The sequence below is a fragment of the Bos grunniens genome, chromosome 8, assembly GCF_055505025.1.
Source record: "Bos grunniens cultivar Pamir isolate PY7600 chromosome 8, Bosgru_T2T1.0, whole genome shotgun sequence".
NCBI lineage: Eukaryota > Metazoa > Chordata > Mammalia > Artiodactyla > Bovidae > Bos > Bos grunniens.
In genome coordinates, this window is record NC_141172.1 from 39,811,282 (window position 1) to 39,827,847 (window position 16,566).

At 33.9% G+C, this 16,566-nt stretch overlaps 1 protein-coding gene across 11 annotated transcripts in view; it reads left to right on the top strand.

The window, feature by feature from the left end:
* Positions 1-16,566, top strand: part of RFX3 (regulatory factor X3) — a 594,837-nt gene that overhangs the window by 490,551 nt on the left and 87,720 nt on the right. For 6 of the 11 annotated variants that reach the window (XM_086415305.1, XM_086415304.1, XM_086415303.1 and 3 more), the window contains one exon: positions 9,498-9,572. The exons of the other annotated variants lie outside the window; for them this stretch is intronic. In XM_086415305.1, coding sequence (XP_086271431.1) covers positions 9,498-9,572 — 75 coding nt within the window. The remainder of the gene's footprint in view (positions 1-9,497; positions 9,573-16,566) is intronic. 11 annotated transcript variants of the gene reach the window in all.

Consider the following 16,566-nt stretch of genomic DNA (forward strand, 5'->3'; position numbering starts at 1 on the left):
TGTTAGTCACTCAATCATGTCCGAGTCTTCATGACCTCATGAACTGTAGTCAGGCTTCTCTGTCCATGGGATTTCCCAGACAAGAATGTTGGAGTGGGTTGCCATTTCCTTCTCCAGGGAATTTTCCCTACCCAGGGATAAACCCAGATCTCCTGCATTGCAGGCCGATTCTTTACTGCCTGAGCCACCAGGGAAGCCCCATACATTCCTATATGCTTATATAAGTACAAAGATATCTCTAGAAGAATGCAAGAAGGAAAAAGGGTGGGAGGCATATGAATATATTTTTAGTTAAAAAGTGATTTATTATTTTAAAAAAATTCAGGCAAGCTCTTAATGGTTATAAAGTGTATCTACCCAAATGCATGTGACTACAACCTTTTCTTTCACTTTATGCCCAATAAAAGATTGTCTACGAGGTATCATGGTTCAAATTAAACCTTGATCCTTGGTTTTAGAAAATGTCCTCTTTTATTAGACTTAGAAAGCTTAGAGAATGAAAACTTGCATTAAATTTAGTAAAGATGTGTAGAACCATTCTTACTATTAAATATTTTGGAGTGAAGGTGAACATTTAGTATTTTTATTCATGTACTCAGAGTCTGGATTGTTCTCTTTAATCACTAACTCTCTCAGTCATTTATTGAGCAATCACTATTGACCAGGCACTGTGCTTCTATGGATGTAAAGGTTCACAGTATGGGTAATAGAGCTAATTTCATCACTGAAAGAAAGGTACCTAATACTCCAAGGCAAAAGATGGAAATCTGCAAAGAGCCCCAAACTTCTTTCAAGTGGTTAGCTTTCATTTTCTTTCTTATCACATTATTTTTTAAATTACAAATGTTAATATGTTATACATTAATTTTAGATTCACCAAAATTATGATTATCTTATGTTTATGTTACTAATATAAATTGCAAAATATCTAAAAGTTGGGTAAGATTGACTAGCAAGAGAATGAAGAGAGGCAAAAATTCAAATAATACTTAAGAAACACACCTTACATAGAGTTAGCCAGGGCCATTGTAGGAATACCTGTTACCGCTTTATTTATTCTCCCTGAAGTATTAATTGCAGTCTAACCCTGGCAAAGAAAAAGATTTGATCTTGTTTAGTACAAGTTTCAAGTTTCAGTCACTCAGTCCTGTCCGACTCTGCAACCCCATGGACTGTAACACTCCAGGTTTCCCTGTCCTTCATCAACTCCCGGAGCCTGCTCAAACTCATGTCCATCAAGTCGGTGATGCCATCCAACCATCTCATCCTCTATCATCCCCTTCTCCTCCTGCCTTCAATCTTCCCCACAATCAGGGCCTTTTCTAATGAGTCAGCTCTTCGCGTCAGGTGGCCGAAGTATTAGAGTTTCAGCTTCAGCATCAGTCCTTCAAGTGAATATTCAGGACTGATTTCCTTTAGGATTGACTGATTTGACTTCCTTGCAGTCCAAGGGGCTGTCAGGAGTCTTCTCCAACAGCACATTTCAAAAGCATGAATTCTTTGATGCTCACCTTTCTTTATAGTTCAACTCTCACATCCGTACATGACTACTGGAAAACCCATAGTTTTGACTAGATGGACCTTTGTTGGCAAAGTAATGTCTCTGCTTTTGAATATGCTGTCTAGGTTGATCATAGCTTTTCTTCCAAGAAGCAAGCATCTTTTAATTTCATGGCTGCAGTCATGTTTCCATTGTTTCCCCATCTATTGGCCCTGAAGTGATGGGACCGGATGCCATGATCTTAGTTTTCTGAATGTTGAGTTTTAAGACAACTTTTTTCACTCTTCTCTTTCACTTTTATCAAGAAGTATGTTTAGTACAGTGTTCCTCAAACTTGAATGTACATTATATTTGGAGCATTGATTAAATGCATTTCCAGGCCCCACCCTCAAGCCTTTTGATTGAGTGTGGAGAAGGACCTAAGATTTGCATTTCTTTTAAGTATCTGGTGATTCTGATAATGCTGATCTAGAATTACACTTTGAGAAAACCTCTGTTTTAATGATTAAATGAACTAAATATAAACTGAAAATGTTCATAGTACTCAAAATAGTCTGCAAAAGGCAGATTTGAAATCTTAAATTTGAAAATATAAATTTGGCCTTAAATCCTATCACCTAACCCTAGCCTAGCAGATTCCTGAAGGGTGATTGTAATCCCTAGAGCTTATACAGTTTATATCTTAAAATTAATTTTATATTCATGCACCAGTAACGCTAGTCTCAAAGAGTCCTGGTGAGGGTGGAGGGATGTGGAATTTACAGAATACTCAATGGAGAAGGCAATGGCACCCCACTCCAGTACTCTTGCCTGGAGAATCCCATGGATGGAGGAGCCTGGTAGGCTGCAGTCCATGGGGTCGCTAAGAGTCGGACACGACTGAGCGACTTCACTTTCACTTTTCACTTTCATGCATTGGAGAAGGAAATGGCAACCCACTCCAGTATTTTTGCCTGGAGAATCCCAGGGACGGGGGAGCCTGGTGCGCTGCCCTCTGTGGGGTCGCACAGAGTCGGCCAAGACTGAAGCGACTTAGCAGCAGCATAATAGAAGCCCAAAATGGCAGTGGTTTCAGTTCACTTAGTTAAACCAAATGTTCTCAGAACACATTCAGTTCATGCAAGTATCTTTTGTAGATGTTTTGTTTTGTTTTTTTTCTTATCAATATTTCAAAATAGCTTGAGGGAATACAAAATTGCCAAAACTTCAGGTTGAAAGCAAAACAATAAAAAAAGTTTTAGATGTCATAAAATTATAACTGAGTAAAAAAAATTTCATACAGTTAAACATTTGCAATATCTAAGACTTCTTTTCTGTAAATGCTTAATGTATAAGATTAAGATACTAGCTACTTCTGGTTCAAGAGATGAAAAGCAAAACTGATTAAGTGTGTTTTCTGGGCACTTTAAATTTTTTTAAGAGTTAAAAGAACAACCAGTCCTGAATTTTTCATTGAAACTTTTCTTTAATGTTCATACTTGCTATGGAGTAATATGTTCACATGTTGATTTCTATATCGGTTGAATGTACAACTTACAGAGTAGTATCGTATTCACATCTTTAGCTTCAGTGAGCTGTTTCTGTCTGCATTGCAGGGATTCATGGGCCCAAGAAACACTTGTAGATCCTTAGAAGGGATCCAGTTACTAGAAGGGACTAACTGGTCATGCAGAGCATTCAATGTTTGGGGGCCACAATCTAGTGAAAATACCGTTACATTGTAGCCTTCTACTACTCCTACATACATGCATACATTCATGAGCACACACTTGCATGCACACACATATGACTATTATATATATAATATACATTCATGTACGGAGGACTGAAGCCAAAGTTATGCATACTGTGTGCCAGGATATTTGAGTATTCTTCTACTCTATTTGATTTCTTTAATGTTTAAAAAATGCTGGTCGGGGTAGTTGATTTCATAACCTACTAATGGGTTACACCTTACTTTCTGAAAAGTGCTGCTTTGGAAAAACTGGAGAAGAGATCAAAGCATCAGCAGCACATATGAGCAGCCAGGATGCAGTTTTCATTCTTTTTAAAAAAATTTATTTTTAATTGGAGGATGATTACTTTACAATATTGTGTTGGTTTCTACCATACATCAACATGAATCAGCCACAGGTATACATATGTCCCCTCCCTCTTAAACTCCCACCCACCTCCCATCCCATCTTACCCCTCTAGGTTGTCACAGAGCACTGAATTTGAGCTCCATTCTTTTTATTTTTTTTTCATTATTGTTGTTTTGCATTTCTAACACACGTTCAGATGATTCTAACCAGCGTCTAGGACCACACTTGGAAAACACCTGTGTTGTGATTATATAGACTAAATCCAGAGTGAAAGGGTTTTTTCCTTTGTGCTCCTGGTTTGAAATACTTACTGTGAAAGTCCCCTGCCATCCAATACACACTAACACACCAGGAGGTGGTCATTTCTAACAGGTATAGGGCAGTTGTCACATGGCTTTTATAGGCATAAAAACACACTGTCTGTCTGCCTCCCTCCCCTCCCACCTTTTTGTTACATTGGTGTAAAAAATGTAAAACAAAAAAATTTTATGAAATAACTCTGGTGTGTGAAAGATAGAAGAAAAACTGGAAATCTGAAAAAAAAAAAAAGCTCAGAAGCCACAAGGGAAGCCCAAGAATACTGGAGTGAGTACCCTATCCCTTTCTCCAAGGCTCTTCCTGACCTAGGAATCAAACCAGGGTACCATGCATTGCAGGTGGATTCTTTACCAGCTGAGCTACCAGGGAAACCCATTTGTATCTTACTTGATCTCAAATTCAAACAAAATGTAAAGTCAAGAGTTCAGGAGAAAAGTTATCACAAAGGAAATTTCCAGTCTTAAGTGTATTCTCTTCATTGGGTTTCTCTAACGAATTTACTTTCCTTTTATAAGGAAACAAAAATGATGTTTCTCTAAAAAATGTTAACTTGTGAGGTTAATAAAATAACCCATATTAATAAGAAAATTAATCATTACATAACTATTTTATGATAAGTAAAATTAACTATCATTCAAAACTTTTTGTTGCTTTGTAACTTGATCATTTTGAAATCATTTTCAAGCAATGCTTATTCATCATATTTAAGCCCTTTCTATTAGAAAATGAATCTTGTTAATAGCAAATCATTTAACAAATTTTAATCTTAAAAGCCACTCCTCAGAAGATATTTTGTTAAAAACAGTGATATTTCCACTTGATTAATGTTCATGTTGTATTTGTATAAAATGGAAATTATGTTGAATGTAGAGTGATAAATCTTGGATTCCAGTCTCCAGGTGTATAAATACCTATATAATCCCAGAGACATTCAATTTTCTGATCTGTGAAAAGGAGATAACATTGCTTGCCTTTGCTGTTTCACAAAGTTGTGAAGATCAAATGAGATTTAATCTAAAAAGGCTTTATAAATCATAAAACATTGTGGTATTATTTTCTATTTTTAAATTGCTTTCTTAGTTCTAGAAAGGAAATAATTTCTACCAATGAGACCAATTTTAATTATAGTGGTAGTTGAATATATCAATCTTGACCTTTAGTCTTTAAAAAAGATTAAAAGCCATTTCAGAGTCACTAGAAAATGCCTTGACCTATAGACAATGAATAAGTTGATATAATTATTCTTTTTCCTTCTGTTAATGGCATGTAATTGAATGGTCGATATTTACATTAAGACAAAGTTCTAACTGTCCACATTTATGATATTCTATTTGGGCCATGGAATAGATGCCCATAATATGTATATAAATCACATGTACAGGGGACCCTCTTTTTGGCCCTGAGCAACTCCTGCAAAAAGATTCAGCATCTCTCAGTTTGAGGTCAACCTTCCTGTTCCTTTTCACTGAAGGTGATTGACATTCCCCAACATAGATGCATCCTGATGTTTGAAATAAGATTAGCTCTAAAACAACTGTTTCCAGAATTACTTAAATAACTCTCTCTCTTAGAAGTAATGGTGATGACAAAATTAATGTCAACAATAAATAAAAGACTCAATACCTCTCCAAGTTTCTCTGCATTTGAACCTGAGATTTACCTTTATGACAGCATCAACTGCCCCTAAATGAAGCCAGTTTTGACTCCTTGTACCTAAGGTATGTGTGAGTGGCATCAATTTTACTGATGATGTTGTGGAGGAAAGAGCTGAGGGTAAAGGGTCACACACTGCAGAGTCCCTCAGAGCCCCTGTGCACCACCTGTCCTCCCCAGTCTGCCCATCATCTGCCAATGAACGTTCCCTTCCACTCTGCCCAGGTCCCAGTCTCCTCAAATCTCTCAACCCTCCAGCAGAGCACTTAAAGCCTGATGATAGCTCTGCAAAACAAGATGCCATCCTGTGATCAGGATTCTCCTGCGTGAAAAGGCAACAGGGAACCATAAATACCAATTATAAATAATGATGGGGAGTTATAAATAATAGGCAAAATGCTTTTTTCTTGTTACATTTTTCTCTTTAAAAATATTTGCTGCTTTAATAAAAGTACAATATTGATCTCTTTGAGCTCTGGAAAAGAGAATACAAACACTGTATTTACCGGACCTCAGACAGCATTTGACCCCTCTCCTGTGCTCTCTCATCCTCTTTTCTTAAGGGCTTGGTGTGACTTTTCTAAGTCTGTATCATGACACTGATTCTTGGGTGAATATCTTACTAGCCTCAAGTTACCCTGGGTGCTTGGAGACTCTCCACCTGTCCTTTGATTCTAACAAGGCAACGTTAGCATTTCAGTGATTGGAAAAGAGTCTGCAGCCTGATATTTAGGTCACATTCTTAGTATGGAGAAACTTTTGCCCAAATGAGGGAAGCCCTGGTATTCTGTCTTTTGAGAATTCAGTGTTTGGTTGTGGGAACCGAGTCATTTACTTTACTTCTGCAGTTCCTAACTGGTGACACAAACCCAGACATTGTTTTGTCGTAGCAACTGGTGTTACCTTCCTCTCTTTCTTCACCCAATTTAGGCTTCACTCAGAGCAAAACTCATGGGTGTCCCTGCTGATGAAGTCTGGATTTCCCTGAATAGTCTTCACTGTAAAATATTCTCAGCAGATGCTCAAACCAGATCTTTAGAATTATGCTCCGTAGTGCTTTGTCATGCAGCACACTGCAAAGCAGTCTTCTATCTTCCTGCTATTGTGTGGTCAGGAAGAAACCTGGCCTGTGCATGTAGGAAGCTCTCCACATTTCCCGAATTCTGACTCTTCAGACTTTGCCAGGCATTCTGTTGGGGTAGCATCTGAGGTTGGTCATCCCACACTTGTAACTCCTATAGCTGGAAAACTTTTCATTGATCTCTGTCATTTTTCTGACCGAAAGAGTGGTCAGTCTTCTAATATTTCAATGATGTTTCTAAACACAGTGTGAAATCCTCTTTTCCAGTTTCTGAAAATGTTTCTGCAGTAGCACTGGAGCAAGGGTTTCTCTCTCTGATAACTACCCTCAGAGTAGATTCCCATTCTCATAGGAATCCTGTTTTACCTGGTGAATCTGGAGGGTTTTAACTTGCCCCAAGTATTAATATATTACTAAGTATCTTTTTTTATCTTCCAGAAAAGACTTATTTTTCTAAGAATTTGTGTGCCCATTGTGGCTGGAATATCAGTTTCTTACCTGCTCTTTCACACAGGGAGTTTTAAGTCTCACCCACTCCATTAATCACACTTATAAGCCTGGCTTTCCAGGCCGAACATCTCATCTCAAATAGAGCATCCCACCATTTGATCTAAGAGTAGTTGCCATAGCTTCTTACCTGATTATGAGGCAGTAGTACAGGATCACCATGGACCAGTCTAAACCTCAAAGCAACACGTATCCTAGCATTAGATAATCGTGGAGAGAACGTGTGCACTATTAGACGCTCAGTCCTAGGATTGTTAAGAGAAACAACTAGGCTATAACATACCTTAGTTCAGAGAACTTATTTTTACAAAAAAAGGAAAGGAAACAAGCTAAGCTATTAGTCCAAAGCTTAATTAGTTTAGGGAAGAAATGGAAAATGTTTGTTTACTGCACTCAATTTTTAATTGTCAAAAACAACAAATCCTTTAGTCATAAAGAAATGGAAATTGCTGTTAACAAGCAAATCTGAATGAGGATCTCTCCCACATTATTGCTCTGCTCTTACATTTTTGGTGATTTTTACCTTTCACCTAAACCTCTAAAATCACAGGAAACAGATTATTTTATTTTTAAATAGACTAAAATCTAATTTCAAATTTTCCATATTTAAACTTAAAAAAAAAGTAGGCATTTTAGCAAATTAGAGTTTTGAGCAAATTCTTCCTAGAGGAGATTTACAACTTAAGGATGGGACTCTTCAGCTATCTCTTGATACATGTTTTCTCTCTGAAAGTAGGAATACTTATTGATACCTTTTTAAGAGATGTAATACTGAGATTCTTTAGTTTTACAATTTAACATTTAGTAAATTTAGTAGAATTTACATTACTCTTTTTGGCTTGTACAGTATCATTTTCATCAGTTTATTTTCAAGTATAATGATGAAATACATTAACATTCCATCTGGCAAAGAGTATTTCAGAAGCCAGTTTACTTAAATGTGTGACCTAAAAAAATTTAACAAAATAATAAATTGTGTTCTATCACCTTATGAATTCTTTTAATACATATTTAAGAGTATTTTTCTATAATTTCTAATCTAACATCCTTCTCTGTATTACATTTTATTAACTCTGAGAAAGAAGAACCAGTAACTTGGAGAAATAACATAAAATTAAAGCTACCAATTCCTAAGGAAACTAAATTTAATGTTGGCATAATTGAGACTGAACATTTATCTATAAAGTATTCTACGATAAAGCAATTGGACACTTGGTGGGAAAAACAAGACTTTGCTCTGCTATGGATTTTGCCATCCTTTTTTTTTTTTTTGGATAGGAGTAGGCAGTATGTTAACATTTCAAGGCATCGTTAATTTCCATAGCTAGTGTAAAATATAACTTATCTATGTTTTAAAGCATGAAATATTTTTCTTAACTGCTTATATGAATATTGATTTGATCAGGTAGCAAAAATAAAAATAATGATTTCTTTCTTATATAGTGTGATTTTAAAATTTAACTTTCGCTAATGTTGTTAATAAAATCCAGTAGTCAAATACAGGGTGTTTGGACCCTGATCTTACAGTAAATGCTGTAGTGCTAGGAGCTCAGAGATAGTTATCTTTAAATATGAAGGGATCAACAGCACATCTCATTTATTATTGGCACCTCCTGCTTAATTAAGGTGATATGATCACTCATCATACGCTGAGATTACACAGAATAAAATTGTTTCTGTGGTTGTCCCTTTTCTTTGTTGGCTCTGAATTATTTTCTCTTCTACATTCCATTTCTGCTATCATTTCTAATATCTCTGCCTCACCACCACATCTTAAAATATGATATAGGATCCATGCTTACGTCTAAATGTGTCTATACTAATGATGCTCCACTTGCAAGTTTTAATACAGGGTTTAGAGAGAAATGGTTAGATTTAGTAACTTTTGAACATTAATAGGGTGTCTGCACATTTGCATTAAAATATTAATGTATGTAAAATACAAAATCTGTACTATTTTCCTTTTGTGACAGAATAGGGCAAATATTAAATACTTTTTAGGTGGGAGACTAGAGAGAGAGGTTACTATCTAACATCTTGAACTATGAAAGTCAAGAATGTTTTAACTAGCACAATCCACTGGGGTTCCTGCTCCTCAGGTCTCCCTTCTGATTATAGTTGTGGAATATTCAAAAGGTTTACTTTTATGATTGAGCTTATTATTAGTGTGCCTGTTTTTATGTTATTCTCTGGGATTGGGGGGAGGAAAGGGGAAATACACATTTAGTGAGAGCTATTCATTAGCCACCATTGAAGGAGAAATTGAACTTTAAAGAATCTATCAAAAATTCTCTGGTGAGCCTTTTATTACTATCTTGTCTTGAGCCCTTTTTTTAATGACATCTATTATCAGATTGAAATGGCGATTGAGACGCTGCAAAAGTCTGACGGTCTGTCCACTCACAGAAGCTCTCTTCTCAACAGCCATGTAAGTTGCCTCTTCTTCATGTAAACTAATCTCTTGCTTGTTCTGCATGTGTTGCTTGCTTCTAAATGCTTGTTTTATTTATTTATTTATTTATTTTGCTTCTTAACCTTCCTTTCTCAGCTGCTTATGATCTCTATATCACTTAATGGCATTTTTGTACAGTGGACTAGCTAAAAATAGAGCCCACAATATACTACTTCATTAGGATTTTGTACTGTTTTGGTACAGATATAACACATCCAAGTTAATAACAAGCTGCCATGACTGATAAAAAGTGGCTGATGATTTAAATTTTGCTAGTGTGGTATTTGTTTAAAATGTTATGAAGCAAATGTTTGTAATCTGCATCTTCATGTCTGAGATGGCGAAATGGTTGTCTCTATTTGTATGTCCAGTAATATCCTTTAAGTGGAAAAAACATTAATGCCAAACCCAGTGATAAACTGTTTAAAATAATGTATTTAACAATGGGCAGGAAACAGCTCTCCAGAGGAGCTCAGATCCTAAGACTTAAATAAAAATAAGTCTGGGCCAAGAGAAGAAGTGAGGCTCTAAATAAGCCATAAACTGCTAATAATTGAGATAAAACAGTATTGTTGTTACTATTTCTTAAAGCTTTTAACCATTACCCAGATGCAGTATCACTATAACACTGGTGAGGATAAGAAAGTGATAACCATTTGTGAAACTATAAACATTCTCATTAAATGTTCAAATTATGGGGAATCAATGAAAATTGATTGCGAATTATTTTGTTATCATGATTTCTGAATATATGAGGAAGAGTAAATAGACCTAGACTTAAATCTGTCTAGACAGTTCTTCTGCTAAATTAGTATCAGTAACACAGTATAATAAGAAAGAGTTTTCCCTCCCAACCGACAATGAATTCTTAGAGATAAGTTATTTTTATTTTTATTTATTATTTTTTTGAGATAAGTTATTTTTAATTCTTCCCCATATTTTATGATGGAACAGTCCAAAATTGGATCACACAAATGAAATAAAATATCATTTTTTTCAATAAACTTTAGCTTATAGAAAATGTTTTCATTATGCTTTTTAAATATGTGGATTTTCAAACATTTAAATTTTATATTCCAACATAACACAAAATACTTCGTTATGTTCTTACATATTTGTTTTTAGATGAAGTAGTTTGTTTTTCTGTTTTTCCAAAGGGAGGTATCATGGCAAATAAAAACAGGTTAATGCACTAGGAGAATGACTACAATTTTGGTGAAAATTATAGATTATAAATTCTAAAGTAATATATATTTTGGCCCTTCTTTTGAAAGTTTAAGGAATATGATTTTCCCCTTTCTGAAAATTTGTATGCAGTATATCACTCTTTTATATCAATATGTTTCATAGGTATATTCCTGCTGTGTTGGCATGAATCTGTGGTTGTGTGTAAAGGCTGATTTACTATATACTATTAGAATGTTTGTTTTGGGGAGGGGGTGAGGACCACCTGGTGTTTTGTTATGAAAATGGCAAGTGTTGAAAGTGTTGTTTATTTTGGTCAAAAATGTGCAGAGGTATAAAATAAAATTCCTTAAGTTTCCAGTTACTTTTTTGAACTTTCAGACATCCTAGAATTTGTGCTTTGATATTCAATTCACATGTCATTTTCGTTTGAGATATATATTTTAATAAAATATGTGATATGCTTAATTTAACTTGAATTAATCAAATTAATTAGTCTTATGAATAATAATGTGGATATAAGAAATTTTTTCTTGTATGTTTTGATTTTTAAACTTTTCAGATATTTTAAAATTGTTATTCTCTTACAAAATTCATGAAGCACTAATGTTAACGAATGTGTGTATTAAGCTGCATAAACAGTAGAGACATGTTTTTTACTCTATGGCTTTATATTTTTTATCACATAGCATGGCAGCTCTCCCATACTGTTTACAACTGACAGAGGCCTTTCATTGTATAGAAAGATGGGCATAAATGTTGCTAATGCAGTGATAATCTTTCTCTAAATATCCTGATTCATTGTTACTACACCTCTGAGGTACAGTTACTTTTACTTGAAAATAACACATTTATAATCAAGTCTTTGGAAATAAAAATGATTCTTTAGATGGATATAAGTAGTGAAGAAGGAGTCAGTGTTTCTGGTGATGGTCAGGTTTTGTTTTTACCTGAACAGAAAAAAAAAAGGTCCTCCTGTCTTTCTGTCCTTGGAAAGTTAGTGATGTTCCTAATTTTTGTTATATATATCCAAGGAATAAGCTACTACATGCATTCCAGTTAATAATCACCTGGTGAGGGTATTTTAAATTCTGTTAAACTAATTGGTGATCTTCAGTTGTATAAAAAACATGTGTGAAGTGTTTTCTTTTTAATTTAAATATGGCTAACAATTTCAAAGTTAATAAACTGGAAGTTACCTTTATCCCTTCCTATATATGACACAGAAATATTTGAGGTTTGTGGGATTCTTTGAAGTGGACATGAATTCAACTTTATGATGGTAGTTCCCTGACATCAGTGTCTACAAAGGACCGATTTCATTAGGCAAAACTTAGGAGAAATTTTCAATAAGTTGTGTTCCATACTTATTAGTCGTGATTTTTGAGCTGAAAGTCATTGTCATTCTATTTTGCAACATGGAATAGAATAGATTTTCTATTTTCTCGTTATATATTTGATTATTTGCAATAATTCAGGAGTCTGTTATTAGAGTCAAATAAATAACCCCTGTCAGTATAATCCATCTTGATTGCTTCATTTTTCACCTCTCTTTCTACACATTTGAAGATGGAGTGAGGTATTACACTTTATATCCTTGTTCAGCATATTCTTAAGAATATTTTGTACTGCTGCTCTATTTTTATCATCATCATGCTGTTATCATGCAGGTCAAAATACATTTACAACTTGCCTTTTTCATATCCAACCTCACCAGTGACTGAGTACAGTTACATTGAATGCCATGTTCTATTAACATTATTAACATAATGGCACTTATTTCAGTAATAGCATCATACAGGCAGATGGTAAATATTTATTGACAAGTGAAAATTCTAAGATAGTAAAGATTGATATGTTTTGTCCCCTGATAACATCCCTGGTGCCTAGAACAGTGCCTGGTACCTAGTAGATTCTCACTAAATATTTGCTAAATGATTAAACATAGAAAAATAATGGATGGGAAAAGACCTTATCTTACCTTCAGTATTCTAAGTGTCTTTGCCAATCATGTGTGCATTTATCTGGGGACTCATACGTGCATCCTTTGTTATGAAGTGTGCTTCGGTTAGGTGTATGTGTGAGCCTTATTGATAGACAGGGTCTTTTCCCTGTATACCATTTGAATGAAAGAATGGCTGGTCTGTCATTTCTTCATGTGGAGCCTTTAGTTTATTTAAATATTTCTAAGTTTTTTGGCATGTTAAAATGTTATGGGTAAATGATGGGTGGTCTTCCTAAATGGAATTAGAATATCTTAATTCTCTTCATTGCAGATTTAAGTTTATTTTATATTCCTTCTCAGTTATAATTAATATAAATTGGTATTTAATGGTTATACTGTATCCAATTTGGGATACTCTGGATTATAAATTTAAATGCAGAAATGTTCTTAAGTTAATTGTCCCTAAATTTCATGTAACATTCTTCAGCTTGTACATCTAAAAAATTCCCTTTAAAATATATAAATAGCTTTAGGCATTTATTTTCACATATACCTTTCACAATTTAGCAAATAACTGTTTCATCAGTTTTGCATTTTAGCTATTGAAATATATTCAGCTCAAAGCAAAATGTTGTTTTATGCTCACTTTCCCTTGACTTGGCTGTGTTGTAAATATAAGTTATGATGAAAATAAGACCTGTCAAAATGCATATCATCAGTGAACTGAACTTAAAATGAATCCTAATGGATAATAATCCATCTGGGAAAAAATGCCAAATGTTACATTTAGATGTTAATTGGTGAATGCAATATGTATTTTTTTTTAATTTGTCAATCAGTATTTCCCTTTGGGAAAAATAGGAACTGTTCATCTTCCTTAATCTACTCTGATTAATATAGATTAAATGCAAAGGTTGAAAGATGCAATTATCTTGGTTTCGACCCTTACATGAATTTGTTAGTTCATTAGTAGAATACTCAGGTTTTAAAGATAAAAGTTAAAAGTTCCTGTGGTATTTCATAGGCTTTCAAAATCATAAATATAAACAAATATTTTAAGACATTTTATGAAGGAGTAAAAGAAATAGCAGTGGTTTATTTCTAAATTAGTAAATGTTAAGGATATTGAATTACTGTCCAAATATATTTTATTAAAGACAAACCCAAGGAAACAATGTATCTTATAACAGGCATTAACTTCCCTGGGGTAACACATGGAGTAAATGCCTTCAGGTTACATTTAACTGCCCAGTTTCTCTTATAATAAAAATTAGTCCCTTCTTAATACTGTTTTAGACGCAAAGATCTGACTTAAAGTTTTGTCACTGTGTCAAAACTCAAAGGTTAAATGCTGGCATGTAGAATGTAGATTATACTCCTCAGCTAAATTTCAAAATCGTGTATGATAACTCCTAAACCAATTTCTGCTTACACAGTGAGTTTCTAGGAGCACTGCCCTTGTATGTACAGCTGCTGGCAGGCTTCCTTGCTGGAGCTTTCATGGCCACAGCAGAGCCACCTCTCATCCTTCAGGGCTTTTACCTCCACTTGACCTCCCCGTGCTCTTCCCACGAGATCTCCAGGCTTCTGGCAAGGAATAAGAGTTCCTCTTCCTGCAAACAGGGCACAGGGAACAAAGCCCAGCTTTGCTGCTATAAAACTTTATATATATCCACTAGAATATCCACCCTTGTGGAATTTTTCAAACCACTAATGATTTTGTGTACATAATATGTGTATAATTATGTATACACATATGGATGTGTGTGTACATACACAGACACACAAATACATATTACAAATAAACTCAGATTTTTAAAAACTGGACTAGAAATGAAAAATAATCATAAGAATGTCGAACTATATAATAAAAACAATGTTTGCAAAACAGCCAGTGCAAATTGAGTGACTTGCTTAAGCCACTTTAGAGGACCACATGGCCAATCCAATAAAAACTTAGTTTTCTCCAGGTTACTCACTGGGGGCTTGAGTAATATTATTTAGGCTTATGAGTATTTTAAGTCAACCTGTGCTGTAATTATCTTACTATTTCTGTGGAAGCTTTTCTTTGATTAAGAATGGCCTGATTAACATTTTTATATATGCAAACATATCTTTGGACTAAAAGTATTTTATGTTAAACTTTAATTTTGGCACAAGTTTTCACTTTTACAAAAGGCAATTTATGTTAGTACCATTCAAATATTTTATTATGGATTTGTTTGCAAATTATTTTATAGATTTTAAAAATTTATTTAAAAGACAATTCTCTTGATCATGAGATAGTAATAAACTCTCATTTTTAGATATTTATCTTTACTTTTAAGTAACTAAATATTGCAAGGAGACTAGTAAGCTATTAAGGCAGGTTTATGAAATTTTAATTTGTATCTGATTAAATAAATTATTTTCATTTACTTTATATCTTATTAAAAGTATTTTACATCAGATCTGTTGTTATTATTTGTATACTTTTGGTTATAAAGTTCACATTTAAAAATTGATTATTTTTCCATTTCTGAAAAAGTCCTTTAAACCAACACTTCCTATACAGATATATGTTCTGTTCATTAGCAAAGGGATAAATATTTGATTTTTTATTGATTTTTATTTTTTGATAAATAATTGTGTCATTTTGGCTTTGACAATATGCATTATTATATGAGGACACACACATATATACATATAAACATATCTTTGACATTTTTAACTTTGACATTTTACTGGCATTGTATGTTTCATGCTTGTGGATGGGGGTACTTCATTAGTTCAGTTGCAAAATATTACTGTTTTTCAAAAAATACCTATAGTTTTTAACACATTTGCCCCTTTGTAGTATTTTCTTTATATTTCTTGATCTCAAGGAATTTAAGTCCTTGTAGAATATTCCTTTGTATATATTCTGTATTTTGATACTCTTTATTTACTTTATATCCTTTATAGATTTAGAATACCAATGGAAGGCTCTGTCTAGTACATGTACACAAAACAAGAGTCATTACTTTTGTGCAATAGGACAGCAACTAGAGCTGTCCTAACACTATTAAGTGCAGAGACAATGTTTTCCAATCCCAGTTATCTTACTGAAGCATGTGGATAAAATATGTGAAACAGGTTTAATTTGCCATGTTTTATGTGTTGTGTCCATCAGTTGTGCTCATAATCAGTGAAGTCTTAAAAATTTAAAAAGGAGTGCTAAAGAGAGGTACTGACCCACTGTTGTAGGCAGAATACTGGGTTGAGCTTTAATAACTGAATATCCTAATCAGTTTACCTCTTCTCTTTACCCTAAATGAATATGTATATGTGAACTTTTTGTATGTGTCATGTAGAATATTCGGGAGTCATGTGTGAATGCCTCCAGAAAAGTTGTTTACTGACAGTAAGGTTACAAATGATTCATATCAAAAAAAATTCTTAATTTTTTGACCATTATAAAAACAAATGCTTATTTTGTATAATCTTTAAAAAAATGTTTAGGGGATTATTGTATATGTTCAGAGGCAATAGGTATATTTAAATGTATTGATGTGCACATGTGCTTCATAGAGAACTTAAAGGCTTCCTGACCAGAACATTAATTTTTATTTTTTTTAAAGTACTCTGCTCTGTCCTTTAGGCTTAGTGGCTTATTTTCTAAGCCAACATCAATTTGGGTTTAATGACATAAGTTTTAGTTACATATAAATATCATGTATGACTATTTGAAATGGTTCTGGAATATTGTCTTGGTTAAAGGAAAAAATTTTTAAACATTTTTTTTTTAGTTTTATTGGATTATATTTGATTTACAATGTTGAGTTAGTTACAGGTGTACAGCAAAGTGACTCACTTGTACAT